Here is a 22609-nt window from a genome sequence, read left to right on the forward strand (position 1 = left end):
CTTAGTGCCAAAGCTCGTTGGGCGCTGACGACAGTTCGGCCTACCCAAAAGGAAGTTTATAAAGCATAGAGATAGAGGTGTTTTTGTGACATACCTCCTTGTCGTGGAATTCTGCATCACATGAACATGAACATGAATCTAGCCTGAGCTAGAAAAACATAAATTTTGAGGTAAACGGTATGTGAATATAAACATCCGTGAACTAGTCACTTCTGTACAGAAAATAAACCGCGTTCATAAAGCCAAAGTAGCCTAAAAAGCGCTAAAGGGGGGGGGGGGGGGAATTCCCTCTCTTATGTATCGTGACTGGAAATCATCATACTGTTGTAAATGTTAACAATGCAGAAATCAAAAAGAGACATAGAACGTTTTTAAAACAATGCTAGAACATGTCATGAATTGAGAAGAGCTTCGTACTACTATTTATCAGCATTTTATAAACGGTGTACCTGTCAAATGCTGAACTATAAAAAATGCAGCATAATAACTTTTTGGTAATAATGAGAAACTCTTTTGTGATTAATATTCACTAATATATCGCGCTGATCCTTAGGTAAATTACATGGTTGTAAAAAAATATTTTTTTTGATTAACTCTGACCATTTTACTATTAGACAATGTAGTTCAGATCGGATAACGGACGCATTATTTTGTTTCTCTAGGCTGCGGTAAAACAAGACTTATTGATAGAATTACACATTCCCACCCCTAGCCCTTTATGAAATATAAAAGAAAATCCAACTTTTTAAAAATCTAGCTTCATTTTGTCCGTTTAGCCGCATAACGAGCTCTGATCTTTTAGCAAATTATTCATACCAAGCAAATTTCGGTAGTGAAATTTAAATTGACAGAAGCATAAGAGCTCAGAGTGAAATTATATTTTTCAACCCGGACCCAGCCCAGTTGAAATCGATGTCCACGACAAACACCATCTCTAAATTTGCACGCCGTACTAGCTAAGAACCACCTAGCAAAATGTTTCACCACTGATGCAGATACGTCCCTATATACATAGTGATCATATAATTCTTTTGATAGCTGCTACTGAAAACATATTTTTACCGAACAAAAAAATCTCCATGAAAAAATTGTAAACGATCGAAGTTCCATTTGTGTAGTAGAGGCATGTTCTTCTTATTGTATTTATAATGCGGGTAAGTTCCTCAGCCAACTTAAACGTGAGTGTTACTGTCCTAATATATATAATGACATTAAACGCTACCCGGAACTTCGGTAGAGGTAGACAGGGTATCTATTTCGGATGATACTATCTGCACACGTCGAGAGCATCTAGGTGGGCAATCGAATTTAATACGCCTCCGATTTTATGAACTTCAGAGTCTGATTCAGTTAAATGTTATGTTTCAACTACAGTAAACGAATCTTCTTAATACATTCTTCTCTAGTTGGGCCCACGCATAAAATCGAAAATTAGTAATGAAAGCTTAAATACCGATACTGAGAAAGAACAGCGTCTGTTTGGTTTATCCTTTCAGAACAGATAACTAAGATCTAGTAGAAAATGACCACTCAATTAACAGGCTAAAATACGGTGGCTCGAACTCTCCCAACGAATCCGTTTCTGCTGATCGTAGCAGCATGTTCAGATGAACACTGTAATATCAATTAATTTTTTTTGTTAAATACATAATCGTGACGCCCGCAGCGCCCAGTAACTTAGTGTCGCCAAAAAAAAAAGGTCTTCAATTAATATACGTTGTTGGCATCCATGTTGACAGCGTATATCAAAGCTAAGCATCAATTAAATTATAGAGAGATCATTGAAGAGTTGACACTTCTAGCAACCAGGAAATAACAAATATACATTGAAAATAACGATACGACATAGAAAGCAATCATCGCGAGATGCGGTCACTAGTTTATTTGTTGTTTATCATTCCAACCAGCGATGAAAAACTCTATTATATTCTTCTAAAAGGGCACATAAATGACGCTCGTTGAATTACTATATATATATATATATATATAAATATCAAGAAGCGAGCCTAGTGAGAGACAGCGTTATACTAGACATATGGGGAACATTTGCCTTACAAGGAAATAGTTGTACACTACATCCGTCGTAACAGACGTATCATTTAGTTCTAGTCAAATATATACACCCGTCTGCATTTATATGTCCGCTGACGCGGATTCACTTCATCTCGCTCTAATAGGTCGGCACATTGGATTCATTCTATCCAATCCTTATCCAGAATATGATCGGTTCCGCTGGTCCATATGTAAAGACCGTTTTCATGGTTCTTATGTCATACTAACAAAAAGTCTGACTTACAATGTGATACATTATTATTAGTTAACCATTTAAGCTAAACATTTAAGTGCCTACACTACCATGCAGAACTTGTAAAGTAAGCCGTAAAAGTCTGTTCTTTTGACACGTGATGATCTTGGAAGAGACCAAAACTTTTCGTTCTGGTGATTTTTGTGGACGCTAAGGTTGGACATCACTTTGCAAATCACTTGGTCTCATACTAAAATAGTTAAAAGTTTCGTTTGATTCTAAGAGTCGATGAAGCAGGCATTCCTATAGTTGTTTGACTAGGAATATTTACGTCCAATGGATCTACGGCGCCCTTCTCAGCTTCGTAGCTGATTGATACTGGCCTAATCAATCTGCTTGATGTGTTGTCTGATAAGGCTCTCAAAACTTATAGCAAGAGATCAACTGGGCTATGACAGGGTCCTACATAAATCGACTGCAGAATTCTTGTGGAATATAATGACACATTGTATTCCACATGAAGGAAACTGATTAAGTTACTTGGGCGATACGTTGAACAAGATTTAGCCCTGATGTTAGACGTTTCGAAGAGCATCTGCGGTTGCTTGATCGGTTAATAAAAATATATTTATGAATCTTACTATATTACAATATAATTACATAATTTTTGATGCATCACTTGACTGATGACATCTTACAGCTCACTGCACCCTTAATAGGCTACGGCTTAATCATACAATTTTATTTTAATCAACCATTGGCAGAATTATTGGTTACAAAGGAAATAGAATAGAGCCTAAAAGGGTAAGGCTATGAACTACTAAAGCCATCGTTGACGTACACATAAAAGGTATTTGCAGAAATTACCACCGATCCACAGATCTGACTTTGTATTGATTGTCATCCAAGTTTGTCGAAAGCTTAAGAAATAAAAATATACAGAATGAAACTCTTTTTTCCTATTGATATCCTTTACTGAACAATTGTGTAAAGGCGTATTTCCCCTTTTGTAAAACAAAGCTGCTCCTTACCTAAAAGTTTTTGTTTTGATAGAGTATTAAAAATATGACAATAAAAAAAAAGTTGTCTTTTTTTTCATTCGATTTAACGCTCCATTTATAAATAGTTATACGTACCGAGTTAAGTTTTTATTTACCTTCTTCTTGCTACCTCTTGAAACCTACTTTTAAATATATGTGCGGCTTTGGTGAGTGAAAACATCGCGTGCCCGATCTAACTACAACCTAGATAGAAAATTCTCTATTGGATAGCCAAAGCGCAATGTTATCATCACTATCGTTAAAGAATCACAACCCATATTCAATACGTACGAGATTTGTGACTAGACTGTAGTGTTACCCGCCTATATATAGCCTTTCAAGCCTAGTTCCTGCGTTGCACAAAGGATTGGATACCGGCGAATTTACCTGGAAACAATCGTAGACGAAAGTGGAAAGTCTTTCGACAAAATGAGATTCGGTGAGGCTAAGGATATTTGGCCATTTATATGCGTTTAACGCAAGATTAGCTCAGTAAATCTCCGAGAACAAGCTTAAACGACAAAAGGGACCCCAGTAAACTTGTTGTGTAGTATTCAGGACAGACATAGTAGCAGGAGGAAGTGGACATGAATAAACATTCACAAATTATGTCGCCGACCTTCATAACTTTTTTAGAAAAAAAAAAACGGTGAGTTTGAACTACAACTATTCTCTGATACAGTTTATGTACTCTGTACGCACGCTTGAAAAAATCCACTACTGACAAGTTCTTTTCATAAGCGATACAGCTTGATATACAGTTGAAAAGCGCCAATGTAGAAAGTTAGCTTAAACATCGCAGAAAGAGAGGCAGTAGCAACCCGCAGTAGGTGGCTTCTATTTACTGTCCGAACCTCTTTGCTACCAAACCACATTTCGTACTCGTCTCGATTTAATCAGATAGAAAGCACCTAATATAAGATACCTTCCCTTAACAAGCCCAAAGAAGATATGGCTAAAGTAGGTAACTTTAAAGTTATTCTGAATGAAACGGAAAGCAAGCAAAAATATATTATGAAGGGTTTTCTCTTAAATTCCTTTCTCTTTTTTGCTTCTATTCTCCGGCAGTCACCATTGACGTGCGGTGGCCAGCTAACGGAACTTCCGGCTACCAGCTAAAGGCTGCTTGACAGGCGTCTTTTGCTTGTCGTAAAGAACTTGTTTATTTTCCTGCAAGCAATTGGATACTATTTAAATCTCACTTCATTGGCGGCGATTGCTGTTAGAGTTTCAGTTTTTTTTTGGCCTAATTCACCTCTGCTGGCAGCTTCTCTACCGCCACAGCAACAGAAGCAGCAGCAGTAGCGAGAGATGAGGACTCACAACGAAGCTGAACTAAAACAAGATGGTGGTCGATAGTATGGGTGTCCCCCTTGTAAAACGAACTTGCGGTCCGGTCCTGCTTATATCTGAAGTTGTTTATATCAATTCACTGAACACTGCGCATCATTTTTCTGTCTTTTCCTACTCTAAACTCTGTGATGCTTCATTTACTTTTTGCTTACACCTAATTATATATATATATATATATATATATATATATATATGAGCTAATTTCATGGAAACCGAATTAAGAACAACGTGACTGGTACCGGTATTATTACTGTCAATATCAAAGATTGCCCAAGACTATAAAATTTGGAAATCATTTAACGTCAAACGTGCAATTCCAACTTAATATCGGCTAAAGCTGACTTCGACTTCTGCTCTAGAAGTAAAAAAGTGACCTGCAATACATAGGCCTTATAGAACAATCAATATAAAAAAAATCAAAATGCGTACAGATAAAACGGAGACAAGATTTAGTTAAACAAAAAGAAAACGGACCCCTCAAAGAATAGTTCGTCCACTACCTGAAAATTAAGGCTAGAGACTGTGGTACTTTGTTTTTCGTTGTTAGAATTATAGCTAGCTGCGTAAGGTGGATTATTTTACTTTAAAATGAATAAGTAGCAAAATACCACTCTTAAGTTAAATATTATAAAACAAAACGGGTCGCATTAATTCTTTAAATAAATAAGATTGCCTCAATATACCCAGAAATATCTCTATTGACAACTATAAAAAGATGCATCCACACATCTGTTCGATGTATAGGAAACATTAACGTTATCCCGAAAATGAATCATCTATATATACATATATGTATGTTTTTCGCGCTATGTCGAGTAATCTGAGTACTAAGTTCATAAGTACGACGAACCGTCTAAAAATCTGCACCACCATGATTTGTAATGTTCGCGTCTCGTGTCAGGCTCGCTACGTGCCAGCAACGAACACTATTTACTGGTCGGGAACGAGCTAGCTAGGAGTATTACTGATTACCAACAGGTTAACGTCGTCGTCCTTGAACTACAAAGGAGCCAAAGCGGTGCTCTTCTTATTTGAAAATATGCATGGAAGCAAGTTTCACGTGAGGAACTCAACTACTGAATGCTAGTCGCTAGAGGGAAAACAAGATAGACGGTGAGCACTAGCTTGGGGCCTCGAGCCACGAAGGCTCAATTGCCAAAGGCAGAGTGGATCTGTCCTCTCTTTTACCTTGGTCGGATGAGTATTGCCTTTTAGGTACAGCCCTCCGACACTCACTCAACCAAGGCGGGTCGGATCCGAACGGCTGCTTCTTGATGGCCAAGTTAAACAAGTTTAGGACAAAGACCCTCCTCGTCGCGTCCAAAGTTGTTGTAGTCAGTGAGGGCCTGGGAGGCAAAAGGGGTATTTGAAAACGGGGCGGTGAGTCGAGTGTGTCTACTGCGGTCTGGTTGTGCTTAGGAAGGGCAAGGAGAAACTCGAGGAGTTGTGACCTTCCGTTTTCGTCAGTTTTAGTGAATCCTAGGAAGGAGAACGTTAGTAGCGACCACGGGAACGGCGTCGATGATAATAAAGCGGCAGCAAAAAGAACTAAAGAATGATGCTAGTAGTGGCGTCAACGTTATTCAAGACTTGCAAGAAAAGATCGTCTTGTCCCACTCGTCTGCCCTTCAACGTCGTTCGGCTAACGTTGGCCGTACTGACAATGGCGATGTGCTCTTTAGGTCAAAGTGCGCGAGTGTGCTCTCGTCAAAGCGGTAGTGGTCGAAAGGAGATTGTACACTAACAGCGCAAAGGCACAAGATGCTAATGTAGGCACCGCTGATACTTTCTCTCACCATAGAGCAAGTGAGGGGGCAGTTTAACTTGTAGGGTTTTTTTGGGGGGGGGGGGGGGACACCTAGCATGGTTAGGGATATAGTGGATGCAAAAATAGCACGAGGTCGGTGATAATAGTAAGCGGGTAGCGAACCGAGGACTTGAATAAAAAGCCTTTGGCGATATGAGCTTTGATTTTTTTACGAGCCACTGCTTTCGTGTATAGCGTTCTTTGTGTGCGTATGTTTCTTCAGCATTCACTATTTGTATGTGCGCTGTTGGAGAAAACAGGACAAGTAAAATCTGCACAAAAGTAACAGCAGTTGTAGTAGTCGAGAAAGAATCATCATTTAATAAGTGCTGTCTCCTTGACTAACGCCTTCCTTCAGTCAGATGAGGGAATGATCGAGCAGCTCCCCTACCACCTCTGAATGATGGTCTATGTGGCCAGCATAAAACGTTTACTGAGAAAAATGTGCGCCGGGTATCTTATAGGGCAACGTTATACGCGTTTCTATCGTACACTGGTGGTGCAGATTATGTTTCTGTTTTTCATTATTGGGAAATGCTGACTCGCCCAAGGATACAGGACGATACGTGAAAGAGCAGAGGAGGTTCAAGGACGGTGAGATCACGGAAGAAAGTAAACTAGACCCGGTAAGCGGAACTGGTATAATATTTAGGCATTTCTCCGAACTGTAAGACTTCTCCTGGGAATCTCTCCGGTCACGCTTTCGGTCGTTCTTCTGCTCTTGACGCTCCTTTTTGCAGTTGCTTCGTTCGCATTCTCCTCCTTCTAAGCGTTAATTTCTTCGTGGTCTGAGTAAACTTCCTGATGAGGTCCTTTCAGCTGCTTTTCCATGCCGGTCTCTTGACTACATGCGCAGTTACCCTATACCGATGCTACCGTGGTCTTGCTGCTTGTTTCCCTACGTCCTTTGTCAAGTGAACAATGCATCTCTCTACGATGCTAGGCTGAGTTTCTTGCGTTACGCTAAGCGAGAGCTGATGTCGACACTAAATTTACATAGACCATCAGGCGTGTGCAGCCCACACCCGCTGATCGCTAGCCTGAGCATATATGTGTATATGTGCATGTATGTGTATGAAAGAGAAAGAGCGTGTATGCTATACCGTACAGTGTGATGTGGCTCGCGTACCAAACGATGTTCCAAATCGCCGACCGCCACGCGCCGTCGCTTTGATCGTCGGTGTCGTCATCTTTCATCCAATCTTGGGCATGTTCTTATCAGTCCTCGTTTCACCTTCTCTTCGATGTCTGATCACCGAGGCTGGTGTGTCCATGTAAATGTATGGGCCTCCTTTGTCGTTCAACTACTGCTAGTACGACCGCCATGTATTAATGCTAGTAGTATGATGCAGGCACGCAAGCTACTAGACCTTAGTTATATATACCTCTGCAACACTGTCTGTGCTCCTTCATAAATGAGGAAATAACGAGAGACATAAATTGTCCTGGCTCTCATGATAGGTGAAATTGTAGCGTAGTATATGTAAATGAAGTCAAACGTGATCGTGTTAGATTATTTCTCCCTATCCGTGTTTTTACTTTAGCTAAAGTTGAAATAGAGGTGCTGAACTCATCATATGCGATGTCGGCGGGGTTACGAGTCGGCGCTTTTGTCTTCACTGTCGCTGTTGGTATTGGACAGCTGTATGCCATCCATTCATTACCGTGCCGGTTGGTGCTAGATACCATTCGTCGAAGTCGTATTGACCCACATATCTCCGAGCGTATGAAGTTTTCTTCATTACTCGTGGAATACTCACCTCACTTTGTATTTTTTCTTGTTCTGCTATGTTTACAGATCCTGTGCCAGGAAGCGGGACTAAACTCACTCCCCACCAAGTATATACCCAAGGATGCGCGGCAGATACAGATGATGAGCAACAGCATTTCGCTCATCCCAACTGACGCGTTCAAGCACTTCAGGCACCTCAAAAAGCTTCTGCTTGACAACAACCAGATTACGGTGAGACAGAAAACAGGATAAGACACATGCGGGGAGAATATGAGGATAGACAACGGCAGGACTTAGAGAAAGGCGTACAAGCTCAAGGACGGCTTAGTTAGCGACCAGCTGCATAGGACGGTGGTCCTTATGCAGAGAAACACGAGCGGGCCTTTAGTTTTTTGCGGCTCATGTGTTTGTGAAAGTAGTGAACGAAAACTGGAAGAGGAAGGTACAGAGAGAGGGAGAGAGAAAGGGAAAGAATGTTGTATTCTCTTTGGCAAACAGAGTGTCTCGCAGGACATGACCATAAACCAGTCGAAAGCCATAGACGAGTAATGTTCAGCGCCTACAGCACGTCAACTATGGTAATGATAGTCCCAAACAGCGGCGTGTTATGGCGAGTGCGCGGTCTCAGAAGGGTCGTTAAGTTGGGCACGCCGGGGTTTTCTGTTTGCCTAAACTGGCTGGCGCAAGACTATACCTAATCACATAGCATCCTTTTGACTAAACGTAAAGAAGCTAAAGAGCGAAAAGAAAACGGCTATTACTGGCATTAAGAGACGAAAGGCAAACACGTCTAAACGCCTTCTATTGTAAAAGCCATTGACCACGTGCTACACCAGTGACTGTAGCCCGGTAGTATAGTTTATATATTCGTGACGTGTCTTCATCATGCGTTCTCTTCTTTGCCGTCACATTTATTCGATGCGGATTACGAAGTTGTTGCAGGGGACCCACTGACTTGCTTTATTTGTTGCAGGTAGTAGCTCCGAACGCGTTCCGAGGCCTAAAGCATATGGAAGAGCTAAGTCTGCAAAATAATCCTTTAACCGTGCTAGCCAGTTATAGCTTTTCGGGGCTGCAACATATCCAGTTTCTTAACTTGGGATACAACCGAATCCAGAGTATTGAAGCAAACGCATTTGCTGGTAGGTATTAATGTAATTAGTGATCGTGTCTACAGTTAGTGTAACATACCAGTACGTTCATGTTATCAGAACCCTAACGGAGCGCCAAGATGGCGTCAAACGTGAATCCTGGTACTATCAAGAAAAAACACTGAAATATCTCGTGTATCTCTGCAACCTCTGAACCTATTATTTACTCTATATATATATATATATTTACCTATTATTTACAGATTCGCGAGATATTGAGCACATTTCGTTGGATGCTAATCCTCTAGTGATTATCAAGACAAAGGCATTTAATGATATTCGCGACGTCGGCGTAATTTATATGCCACTGCGTGTAGACACAATTCAGGCAGACGCGTTCCACGGCCTGGAAAATGTCACCGAATTAGCGTTCGACCAAATGAAATCCGATGCAATTGGACAGTTTGCTTTCCGAGGATTAAACAAAGTCGATCGCATCATTATCAGTAACTCAGTCGTACGCGTTTTTGATTCAGGTGTGCAGACATTTAATCACCAGACATCTTTGGATCACTCATCATACAAACCCATAGTTTCACACATAAAGACAATCGTTGCTCATCCGACGCGAGACATTCCGAAAGAAGCCCAAATTGAATCAGTAAAGCTGTCTTTTGCCTACCATGGTACCTACCATAATTACTTACATCTGAACCAGGTAGAGATTGGAACTGGTTAGCCATTAGTCGACTATTTTCGATATACTAGACTCAGTTAAGGTATAATTTACTTTCAAACCTAAATAATAAAACGATGACAAACTCTAACTTGCTTGATTCAGTAACCGCTTTCCGCGCTTTACTATACTATAAGCTAACAGTAGATAGAGCATTTTTTATCACGCGACTTTCCCTTATTTTTCAGGTGAGCTTTTGTGAAATTAACCTTAACATAATTCTTATCCGATTTATGCTCCGATTAGAGCTTCGTCATCATACCTTTCTTTAACCGTTGCTTGAATCATCTTGATGACGGGCAGCACAAAATGGGAATAAAAATAAATAATCAGCATTGCAAGTTCTACATTTCCCTAAACTAACGCAGCTTACCTACGTTTCCACTCTACGCCATGACAACTGACATCACAGCACCATAGCTCGTTTCCTCGACTCGCAATAGCCCTTGCGTTGTTGAGTTCGTAGCCACTGCCTTCTGCTTTTTGCTCACAGCTTCCACCAGCTCATCTTCGCCCATGAATGTGACTTTGTACTACTACTATTCAGCCGTCTGTGTCGTTTCTTTATTGCTGCCAGCATCTCGACTACCCTTTTTCTTAACCGTTCGTCCCTATACTACCCTAGCCAATAGACGACCTTCGGTTTTCATCGGCTGGTTTCAGCTGTCCTGCTTTGTTGCGAAACATGAAGGCGCCCGAGGTGAAGACGAATGGATGCCGGGAGACGGTAGAACACAGCCAAAGAGTCTAACGGGCACGTGGGACTGGCGCTAATACGCAGGACATGTGGTGGAGTGTGCGTCACTGCATGCCTGTTTCCTGTGTATATCCATGTGCGTCTCATTCTGTCTGTATGCCTTCGCTGTGCGAGGCATAAAACGAGGAAACTATGAATGACTGATGACATGTCTGGCTTGTTCCAATAGCTCATTAGTCCCCCTTGCTGGGTGTCGTTCTCTCGTGAAAAAGAGTGCCGCCACGGTCGGTATTGGCAGGGCTAGCCCTCAACTGGGCTCTAACTTCCTCCTCATCGGCCCCATTGCCCCTCCTGTGCCTGTATCCTCTAGAGCGCGCATTTCCCCACGCATTCAGTCTCTCTGTCAGTCCTGCCCATCAGCCCTGAAAGCCTTCCGTTTCCCGCTTTCTATTATAGTTTCTCTTATTATTACTATTATTATTGCTATAGCTTATTGTATTGGTAGCAAATGGTAACAACTGCAAAAGTAGTAAAGGTTGTGATAAATGTAGTATGTTAACACTGTTATGCCATACGTTTCCTTCACCGAACGCAAAAAAACGAAATCGATGACCGTAGTGTGACTTTCGGAACTTGTTCTACAGGTGACAGGTTCTGCTACTTCAGGCCTATTCTAGCTATAGGATATTAAATACCATCTCTGATCGGTAATTCTGGTGAGTGCATTAATAAACTGTGTGTAACGGCCTTTTTGTCCTATCGTAATTGACGTTACAAATAAATCTGAAATACATAGGTAACGCACATTCACTTTTTGCTATCGTAAGCAATGCCAGATTTTTGCAAAAGATGCACTTGTTTCTAATAGATTTTTATCGTACGAGTATGGTAAATAGCTTAGAGTTACAAAGAAAATTTCAAATGAGGTCAAGTGATGATGAAGCAAACAAATGATACCGCCTTTTTTCAAGACAGTTACGGAACGTTCATTTCGAATTTTAGCGAAACTTCTCTCGCTGTGTCCGTATCAGATTGTCATCGGATACTTAAAGGGTTGATTCTGCTATTTTTGACATCTGGAAGGAGTTATGAGTTTGAAGGGTCCTCGTCTGTCAAAGCCTTATACACTGCTTAAACAAACACGGTCCCTCAGTGCGTTCTACCCGTTGGAAAGACCCTGTGAGTGCTGAACACATCTGTCTTGCGACATCCGTCCTCTTCGAAATATTGGTTCTATATATCTTTCGTTTCATCGCTCTATTGCTCTATATGCCTCTTTAGCCGTACACATGCATCGAGTGACTATCTACAAAGCTGGGTAGAAAACGGCCGTGTGGACCACGAAAGTGTTTGTGGACATGACGACCGCGGAAGCTGTGACAGCGAGGGCTACTACTTTCTTGTCCGCTTATCGGATTGCCTTCTATCCTTGTACCGTCGTTTGTGTACACATAGATCTAGCTACTTTTATCCAGAAGCTCTTATAAATGCTTCCTCTCCTTTTATGCCATGTTCGGCTAGCGACGGTAAGCTACTAAATAGGAAGCCACCATACAATCCTGGTGATAATATGCGTCAAGAAATTTAGTGACTTACCTGACGAGGTCCATAACACTAACATGGGGTCCCATGTATTCATGGACCTTAACTTATGCCTAACTACTGCCTAGATTAACTTCTAGGTCCGGCGTTTCCTGGATAAAGTTCTTCTTGCTCCTAAGCCGTAGAAGGCGCAAGCACTGGTGGAATTGTTGGTTAATTGCGAGTAGTCCTGCACGAGAAGGAATAAAAGAGGCCGTTGGAGTGCTGCGTTTTCATTTTTTTTTCTTTTCCCTCTGTCGAGCAGAATTGTTTTGTGGTTTAAGTAATAAAAAAAAAGCATGAAGACATACTCGATGAACATCTGCTCTTTTCTCTCTGCATCAGTTTTTTAATTTGGCCTGCCTTGACCTTTTATAGTTACCGGTCCCTTTCCTTTACCTCTCACTTCTTCTCATTCCGCTTGTGCTCTGTCCTCGTCTGTTTTTTATACTGTTTTAGCGTAATAAACGAAAGACTTATAGCAAGTCAACTCCGCTACTCCAAGCTAGTGTCATCAAGGAACATCCATTGTAGACAGAACACGATAATGCCCCCTCACAAACTTTTACTACATTTTATATTGGACTGAATTAGCGGAGGCCTCTTGTAGCGTTGCTGTCAGCTGTGCCGCTGATTTGCGCACGTGCGTGAGCTTGCAAGTTGCAACCAACCCTAAGTAGTGTGTAACAAGGAAGCTTGTATTGTCAAAAATGCGACGAAATAAAAGACCGGAAATCAGACAGTTGGGATACTATGTCAATTATATCCGCCGTAGGTCATGTATTAAAAATCTACAAAAATTTAATATCGAAAATACGGCTGATAACGCAGACGTAAGCCAGCCATACGGTGAGCGTTATTTTGCTACCCTTTCCAATTTCTCCTACCTGCAAACCTGCAGTGTTGTTCTAGCTACGCTGCTCTTGATGAGGAAAAACTTGGCAGTTGTGGGCGCAAAAGAAATGGTTAGCTGAGACGAATGGTCTTGGAACTTTCGGGTAGATTGATTAGAGGAAAAGAGGCGTGAAAAGAGGAAAAGATCTAAACACCGCTTCCTTTTCTTCTCAAGGCTATCCTACAATACAGTTCTTTGAGCGCATAGTATAGAAACATAGAAAAGCCATAGAGAAATGTATATGGTGTACGAGTACATATAAATCATACTAGTAAGTGATAGGTTGTGTCATTCTATTGAGTTGCCGCTGTATAAAGCTAGTATTGGCATAGTATAAGGTTATTATCGTTTTAATGAATTTTTTTACCAGATAATTCTAACTTCATAACAAAATTCTTATTGCTCTAATTTGCTGCTTCTTTGTTACTTTGATTACAGGCGCATTTACGGGTCTAAAGGACGCAAATACGATTTTGCTAGAGGGCAACATAATTCAAACAATCAAAGCAGCAACGTTTGCAGGTACACGGAATGTGCGATCAGTGAAGCTGGTTAATAACCGTATCACTAATCTAGTTCCGGGATCGTTAGACGGACTTAGCCCCGAAGTTCGTCAGCTGCGAGGAAATTTCATCCCCTGTGATTGTCGGCTTGCCTGGATACAGGCCGTACTTAAGATGTCACATGCGATCAATACAACGTTCTGCTCAGAACCATCAGAGTTTCACAACACGACGGTCGCACACGCCCTTGAAGTGCAACGTGCCCAGGAACAGCTAAGCTTCAACCAGGTGCATACCTCTTGTCGACCCGAGGACTTCGAGCCGAAAAAAGGCTACTCAGAGCAACAGAAGGTCAACACGGCGACAACAGCGGCCGCCCGACGAAGAAATACCGCGTCGTCTCCCATTCTGCTCACCCTGCTAATCACGACTTGGTCGTTGGCACTATAGAGTTTAGGTGGAATCGACGAATTAATTCCGATAGGACCATATGGAACTTGGGCGGAATGGGTTGGCTTATTGACGTTACGCCAATAATACCTCTATCTTCTATACGAACGATTGATTAAATGATTTACAAAAATAGATGCGAATGATTAAACATTACCACCAGTAGCGCTACCTTTGGGCCCTTGTTTAAAGATATTTATGGACTGTCCCGCAGTGCCGTCGAGAGACACTGAAAGACCTTATAGGTATTCTCTTATTTGTTTTTATTTAAGGCCGATTGTCGTAGTTTCCTCCTGATTGTATTCCCATCTTTCTTCTAGTATAAATATACAACACTGATTAAACGTGGACAATGAGCAGAACGGCCATTTAGGACGAGATCGTCGTCATCTACAATGCATGCCTATATTCCTTCGGACGACTGATCGTATCTATCGTCGAACTGCTATTCAGTTGCCGTACAGAGTCAATGCGATCTTTGATAGGTTTAAGTTAGACAGAGAGCCTGTTACGGGATAGGATAAATGAAAAGCTAAAACTGGACGAACCAACAGTACAAGACGCAGAGGAAAAAGTGGACGACGTAACAGGAGAGGAGAAAGTAAAAACAGATGTTGGGTTGTGGTGCCTGAGGGCCCTATATTATAACCGTCGTGTTACCGCAAATCTCTAAATTTAATCACCTTTAAACTTTGGCTGTCAGTAACAAACGGCGATGATGGAATATATTTGATTGGTGGAAGGCGATGGCTTTCCGAGTGTTTCGACCGAGCCTTAGACGCTTTCGTTCTGGCTTGAATCAACGAATACCCTTAACTGTCTAACGCGACGTATCAAAGCGGAACATATATTTAATCTTGTCACCATTTTGGTTTGGGCCTCTTATGACAAAGTTGTCCCTTCGGCTTTTTGCTGAGGATACTGACCGCACCCACAATTTTCTGAAATGAACTCCGGGGATTTCGTGAGCAATGCGCTTGACACCACTGACCCCCATCCTACCCAGTTTGACACGAATAGAATGGGAAACGAATCCCAACATGAACCGATGGATGTAAATATATATACAAAATGAATGACTATAATAATATAGATGACTAGTGAAATTCATGTATGGATTAACGAATGAACGCCCAATGACTGTACTATATTAGGTAGTGTGACAGCTGCTAGGTATATGCTCAACGAGGTAAATATGCGGCCGGGCTTCAAATGGGAAGCGGCTCCTAAAAACAAGGAGTTGTATGACCACCACAAGAAAGAAAGCAAAACGGATGTTGCAATGAGATGTCGAGGTGTTTGTACATGCGTAGTGTTAATAGTCATGACTCAACGATGAATGATGACATTAATATAGAGATAATGACAGCTAGTAATAACAAATAATATGGTAAAGAAGGAAGCAAAGTTACTTTATTACTGGCAGTACGCAACAGGCGGTCATGAATAGGAGAAGAAAGTGAAATGCATTGATTTGAAGAGCCAATATACGATATGTCAAAACTTACCACAGACAACGCACCTGTAAACTTCGCTATCGAAGCTTCACGGTGAGCCAGTCTGCGTTAAGCTTATGTACGAATGATCTGGGCCTCTTCAGATACTGATGAAGAAGATAGAATTAATCGAATAGTACGAATTGATATGTCTACTAGGTATAACAGATACTTACGAGGAATGAATGGACGATTTCCGTGCGAAGAAAGCTCAGCAAGGGGGAACAGACAAGAGTGGGTTGAACGCCGGCAAGTGATGTAAACAGGTAAACATTAAGGAACTAGCAAAATACTGACGGGTCATAGTCGACTTAACAAGGTGGTGGAACTAGCAGAAGCAATTATTAAACGACACGAAAGAAGACAAGACACAAGAAAACGAAAGAAACGAGGCCAGGTATAGTATGACCGAATGGAATAAACTTAGTGATTATAAACCGTTGAACTGATACGTGTTGTAATTTCAATAGATGTTAGGTATAATGTACAACACATAGACTGTAAGCGGCTAATGTGTTCACACACGCCATTGAAAAAGCGAAATTATTTAACTTTGGCCTTTTTGTTTCACGTTTAGGTTAAATGTATGACATTCGTAAACACATCTGTGCTTCAGAGGATACCTGTAGATACGTTTAATTAGCAGAAAGAGCGACATTCTACAAAAAAAATACAGTAATTTTCCCGTTTGTCTAATTAGAAGACATTATTCCGTCGCGGGTGGAAACTTTTTATAGATTGCTCTGTGAAAAAATATTATATTGTCAGATCACTCGTCTGTTATGCGTCACCTTTATCCCCTTTGAAGTATCAGAACGGGCTAATATTTTTTGGAGTCAAGGGACAACTATGTTGGTGGTCGGTATTTTGGCTATCCGAACTTTTTCTTTACCAAACCCATTTACACGTATTCTATATCTGATGCACTCTTAGCTATAAATGATACGATCGAATAGGATTCTAACACTAAGACTGCGATAGACGTCAGTTTGGTAAAAGCGGTAATTTCATAACCGGGACAAATAGTGTTTGAGTAAAGTGCTCAACTGAGACGGTCCCCGGATCTCATGAAAAAATGCTATCGTCCAGTTAGTCAGGCCTTGATTGAATGACGTAACTAAAAACCAGGTTCACAATGAATTTGAACAGACGTATAAAGCGGCCATGTCAAGACACTATGTGCTGTAGTCGTAGTAGAAACAAACTCCACATTTCTGAAAGAAACAGGAAAACAAGCAGATAAAAATGAGAAAAATCGATGGCTGCTGCAGTTTGTCATGGTGGAAGTTGGTAGCAGTACAGTTATTGAATGGGCAAGATTCGTTGAGAGAGTTAAATGTATTTATGCGAATGAGTTGTACAGCCTATCTCGAAACAAGTGTTTAGTCTACCTAATAATTATAGATTTCGGAATCAGTGAAAACCTCAGTTATGAACGGCAGCAATTTTCGACCGTACCGATTACGGGAAAAAACACTATATACTAGTGAGATATTTTAGAAAGCAGACTCGTATCGATATTTTGAAACGTTCGTAAACAAGATGATCCTAACTTGCTTTAATATCCAACATGTTATACCACCGTTAGAAGGAAGAACTTGTCAGAAAATCCTTTCAGCAAAATAGTCCAAAACATCCTATACTAAATTTTATTAGGAGATATCCTAGTTACTTTGAGATGGTGCTCAATTCAGTGATACTACACAGTTCCTTCACGCACTGAACTCTAACGTAATAGCAAAAATCATATTGTAGTCTGCCCCAGAAGAGTGGTGTTGAATGAGTACGTTGCCAAAGAATTCACATATGACAAGCCGTATGTGAAGACTGTAGCAACGTATTTGTGCCATACTTCAGTATCGCAACCAATTTGTCTAAGACCATTGTATATAAGTTTGAAATCAGCTCAGATCGGGACTTGATTGTTATCCTTAGTTGTTCTGTCCGTTCACTTCCATCAGTAATAACAAGTTGACGACATCGGTTATGTAAAACACACGAAGAACTCTTAATCAATTCTCTCATTTTCAACCCTTCGTTCAGGAAATATAGCGATATTTAGCATATGCATAGGAGCGTTTATATATAGAAATATATGTACGTTTGGTGAACTCATAGTAAAGATCGCCGCATAGATAGTAACCGACTTGGTCTCGACTTATTCTCGAGTTCCTGTTAGGTGCCAGATTTAAGTATATGTATGCCTTCACCATATAGCACCACCCATAATGGGTATAATTACGGTGTCATTAGACTCTAAAAAGCTTCTCTGACCAGGGTGAAGCCTGCGAACGACGTCGGAGCGGAGGAAGCTGGAAAGTTCTTTCAAACGCTAAATAAATGGGCAAATCCGTTGCTAGAAAGCAAATAGGCTGGCTTCCTGTTGCGTTTTTCTTCTTCTTCCTTTTTTTCTACTCTGTAAGACCGACACGCCTTGAAATTCGTTTTCAGCATACAGATAATATAATGGCACGCTGCGTCAGTAGGCTATATATAGATAGGAGAGTAAGAAATAGAAAGATAAGTTCATTTCTAGCGGGGTTGAACACAGCAGAAGATCCCTTAGTTCCCTATTCTAAACAAAATGATAGGACCCTTTTGCTCCTCAAGCTGTCTGGCTTTAAAGCTAAGCTTAATGCCGCAGTCTTTGATTGGAGCAGTCAGATATTTAATGACAAGATCTTAGAATATTCAAATGTATGAATCTGGCGCTTTAAATTGTGTATCGACATGCCGCGTGTACGATTCTCCGAGAAAAACAAATAAATTTTTAATTTTACTTTTTTAAGATTAATAGGAGCTATAGTTTCCTATTTCCACAATTCAACGATTCTTATATTGCGAGTTCTTTTCGTGAACTCTGACTGTTAATCCCGAGAATTTATTTATATATCTTTTTTTCTGTAAACATTTCTGGTTATAGAAAGCTCCTTCTGGCGGCTATCTTATTTACGTTAATGATAATATATGGCATAGATTTTTCGAAAAATATTTAAAGATTGATACTATAATAGTGTATAAATATCTGAACAATTTTCCATGCATATAAATTAATTTTGTATCGCGTGCCGAACATTACTTTGGGGGTAGCAAATATTATAATTTAAATATATGAGAACTAAATGAAAACTAGGTAGTTATGCTACCATCACTATGGCTCGGATGAGTGAGCTTACGATTGCAAACCTGCAATGAATAGTTAGGCTGTACGGATGTTACCTTTACGTAATGACCGTTCGAGCCTTATCTGTACTGTAGCTGCAAAAAGAAGCACAAAAATGAAATACTGAGAAAACTTTCGCACCCCGCTTCTTTCATGTCGTTGTACGATCTTTTATAATGGCCTGCTGGCCATCCTCTTCCCATGCATTTTAGAAATTCTTCGATATGAGGAGCTAAGGGTCTAGAATTTGATCGTAGAAACAATCTGCCATTTCTCGTATGATTACAGCATATATCCTTCATTATGATAGGCATCACTGGCAAGGTGTCTCCACCAAGACTGACCACCAACCTACGCTGAGCGCCCAATGTTATTCTACCTCATCGCGCGCTTATGCAGCCCTGCAACGCTTTCCACCTAACAACCATATTTATTTATTTTACTGGAAAATGATCCTACCGCAATGAGTAACCGTGTCAACGAATAGACGAACGTCGGAGGCAGATGTCAGCCCCCAAATCCTTGCTGTTAATGCACGTCCCCTATAGAAAAAAAGGTCAATCGAGGAAAAGAGAGAAAGAAATGACCGTTGCTATTCAAGAGACAGGCGATTCCTTTTGGATATGGGGTCTCTTCTCGCGATCTCAGCCTACAATGTTTGCCATACATAAAGTAGTATAGAATTTTATAATTACTATAATTTACGTAGTTAATAGCTATCGTTACTAACATGGAACGACGTTTGATTGTTCTGATGTACAATAGTTACTGTACACAAAATACTATGTGGTTATATTATTAGCACGCATGTTTATTATTATTTATTATAATTCAGTACCAAATATTTTGGTGCTACATAACTTTTAGAATACGAAAATAGTATATCAAAGGAGCTCCTTTTAAAGATGAGCAAAACATTGAAGGCCGTATTAATGTAGGGGTTTGCGGACACTGTGAAATATATTGTGAAATGTAAACCCATATGAAGGCATCTACATGGACAATGTTAGACCAAGGAGATCCATACTGCAAAAGCGCACCCATCGCCATTTCGATCCTCTCTGGCAACCGAGAGAAAGGAAAAACCAATACAAAAAACAAATGCTATTAGCTGAACGATGCAGTGGCCAGAACAGTGCAATGCTACTGTTGCGAGTAGTTGAGGTTAACTGATCTCCAACGTATCACAAACAAATACCCTTAAGCACGTGATTACATGGCCAAGCTAGCCAACTTAGCCAATGAACAACAGAGTTCCTGCCTAATCCGCCTATGACGACTTGCTGACAAATTGCAGCGCCGGCCGAATAGCTGCGACCATGCGTGTTCGTCTATCGAACTCTGGATTTCGAGCCAGCTTCTACCATGACGACTATTTGCCTGCAAACGAATCGTTTGGCTTCTGCAACCAATTGCTTTTGACCTCAAGTGCACTTCTGGCATCGTATTGTACAGGATTGACAATAAAGACTGAGACAGGGATCGCAGGACGTAGGCGAACGAGAAAGTGTGGCCTGCTGTAGCCGCAACCGTCGCCAATTGGTCCGTAAATGATGTTCCAACGCTAATGGCATTCAATTTGACTCAATCAACCCCCACAATATAAGACGCAGCCATATCTGAGGAAGCAAAAAGGAACAGAGGGTCTTGCAGATCTGTTTTCGCTGCGCACTTTGCCGGAAATAGTTCATGAATCTTTCTGGATTGTTTACAAGTGCCGTTTCTTTAGGCGTCACCTACGAACCAAAAGGGGCAATACGGTGCCGTAAATGAGGGCTGTGGAGGCTGGAAATATCTTCCAAAAAACTTTCCGCGTCCACTTTATACCACTAGCAATCCTACTCTTCGTTGAGCTTTTGTTGGTCGTAGAGCGAAGGCGAAAACAAGCAACCGTGCTCGATGTCAGCGATGTTATGTTGTGCCTAATATTTATCTGAGATCTAAAATGTAAATTATATACAACTGAAGCACCTAGGAATATTTGTCTTCTCGTGTATAACACATGGTTTAGCATTAGCAAACAACTTTCATTGCAACTTTCACACATCAATAAAAATAACTTGAACCAATTTCATAGAATAACATAGAACCAATGAACAAAAACCAGCCATATAATGTATTTATAGACGAACAAAAATCAAGCATAAACGATATAACGTCTTTTCTGATATAAAATATGATGCGCGTAGGACACAAGTGGGCCAACAAAATGTTCACAGTAAGAATATCATGGACATTTAGGATTTTTGTTATCTTGTTGACAGTTCCTACTCAAACCTGCAAAACTGCAGTATCGCTAGTTGTTACAATAGAAGGGTGTATACATAAGCATATTGGCATAATGACTATCAGATATATTTTGTGCGCCTAGAGTAGATGTATCGCATACAGCCAGTCTTAACTAAGTCTTACCTTGCCGTAAATTAAACAGGAAACTCTGTTGTTACATTACACAAGTTTCTATCTATAGGCACTGTCATCGATTGATGGTCCTGTCGTATGCCTCACAACGCCGTCATGGGCCATGTTTCAGATAGGAAAATCTAGGACTACACCAAACAACTCAATTCTAGTTCTACCACATTTACCCGCACTGGTAATTACTGAACAAAAAAAAAATCGAGATTTACGGGAAAGTGGCGTTCTTACCATTAGAGCTCATAACTCTACATACATCAAGAGTTGAGAAGTTCTCTTTAGGTATTTTATGCCTGCAATCATTCCAATTATTAAATAGTAAAATATCATAAAAACCCCTAGATGATGGCTTAACAGTATGCGATTACTACATTTTTTGCGAAGATTTACGAGATCACATGAGCTTTCATCTGTTGAGTAAATTTCTGCGGGCTTTTTTAATGACTTATTTAATATCAGCTAGCTCAACTGGAACTGAAAGCATTCTTTACACATTGATTTATGTTATCTTAACGGGCGAACTAAGAATGACTTTTGCAATGGGCAGGCTTTGACTTATTCGACTTAGACGACTGTATTATTATGAGCTCGTTCGGAAAAAGTGAGCTCTCTAGACATGAAGTATTGCAATACTTTCCCCATATATGAACTTGATAAATGGATAAAATAGCATTTAAGTGTTTGTTGGTGTGTTTATATTTATTTCAAACAGTATGAAACGCATAAATAATATCTCAATCGATGCGCATTTTACTTCACATTGTCACTTTTTTGAGGCTCTAATTGTGAATCCGGGCGGTGCATGCTGAACGATTACCCCATACGAGGCCCGTCGATCACTTGAATTTTCCAATGCGATATCAGTTCTAGACGTGAAAGATATAAGACAGTATGTGATGTTCTAAACGGTTAGATTTATTAAGTCTTTTGCGGATTTGGATGTCACGTTATCCTTTATTCCAGAGCTTAACGCATACTATAAAAAAATAGTAACTAGCCTAACTTTGTAGCTAACAGCTATAAAGTGAAAAGTCATTGGGGAAATCTTGTGGCCTCCATTCACTGTCTACTGCCACTGCTCCCTGCGAATTCCGGGAACGGCGGTCCTCCGAAGCAGATATGGACCTGCCAATTAAGAACGACCGACCGGACAGTGGCTAAGTTTTCCCTAAATTTCTTCCGATACCTAATCCAATCCTGCTTTTAACCATTTTGTTTTTTTTTCCCTGCTCTTAGACCCCGCTGCGCTGCTCTGCCTAACTTCATTCCGCTTTTTTTCATCCGGAGTTGACGAACCTTACGTGCTTACTTTTAGCTTCGAGGCCTCGTCACCCTGTGTCCATTGTGGTGGATGTCCACAGTCCGTCTAGTGGTCGTCATCGTTGTCTAGACGACCTTGTAA

At 40.7% G+C, this 22609-nt stretch overlaps 1 protein-coding gene across 2 annotated transcripts in view; it reads left to right on the forward strand.

Moving 5' to 3' along the window:
- LOC111268410 (uncharacterized) overlaps positions 1–16071 on the forward strand; it is a 64795-nt gene extending 48724 nt beyond the window's left edge. For both annotated transcript variants that reach the window (XM_022847391.2, XM_022847392.2), the window contains exons 3-6: positions 8244–8408; positions 9151–9319; positions 9532–9804; positions 13616–16071. In XM_022847391.2, coding sequence (XP_022703126.1) covers positions 8244–8408; positions 9151–9319; positions 9532–9804; positions 13616–14130 — 1122 coding nt within the window. In that variant the 3' untranslated portion in view covers positions 14131–16071. The remainder of the gene's footprint in view (positions 1–8243; positions 8409–9150; positions 9320–9531; positions 9805–13615) is intronic.
- Positions 16072–22609: the final 6538 nt, after the last annotated feature.

Source organism: Varroa jacobsoni, unplaced genomic scaffold, assembly GCF_002532875.2.
Source record: "Varroa jacobsoni isolate VJ856 unplaced genomic scaffold, vjacob_1.0 scaffold_1281, whole genome shotgun sequence".
Taxonomy (NCBI): domain Eukaryota; kingdom Metazoa; phylum Arthropoda; class Arachnida; order Mesostigmata; family Varroidae; genus Varroa; species Varroa jacobsoni.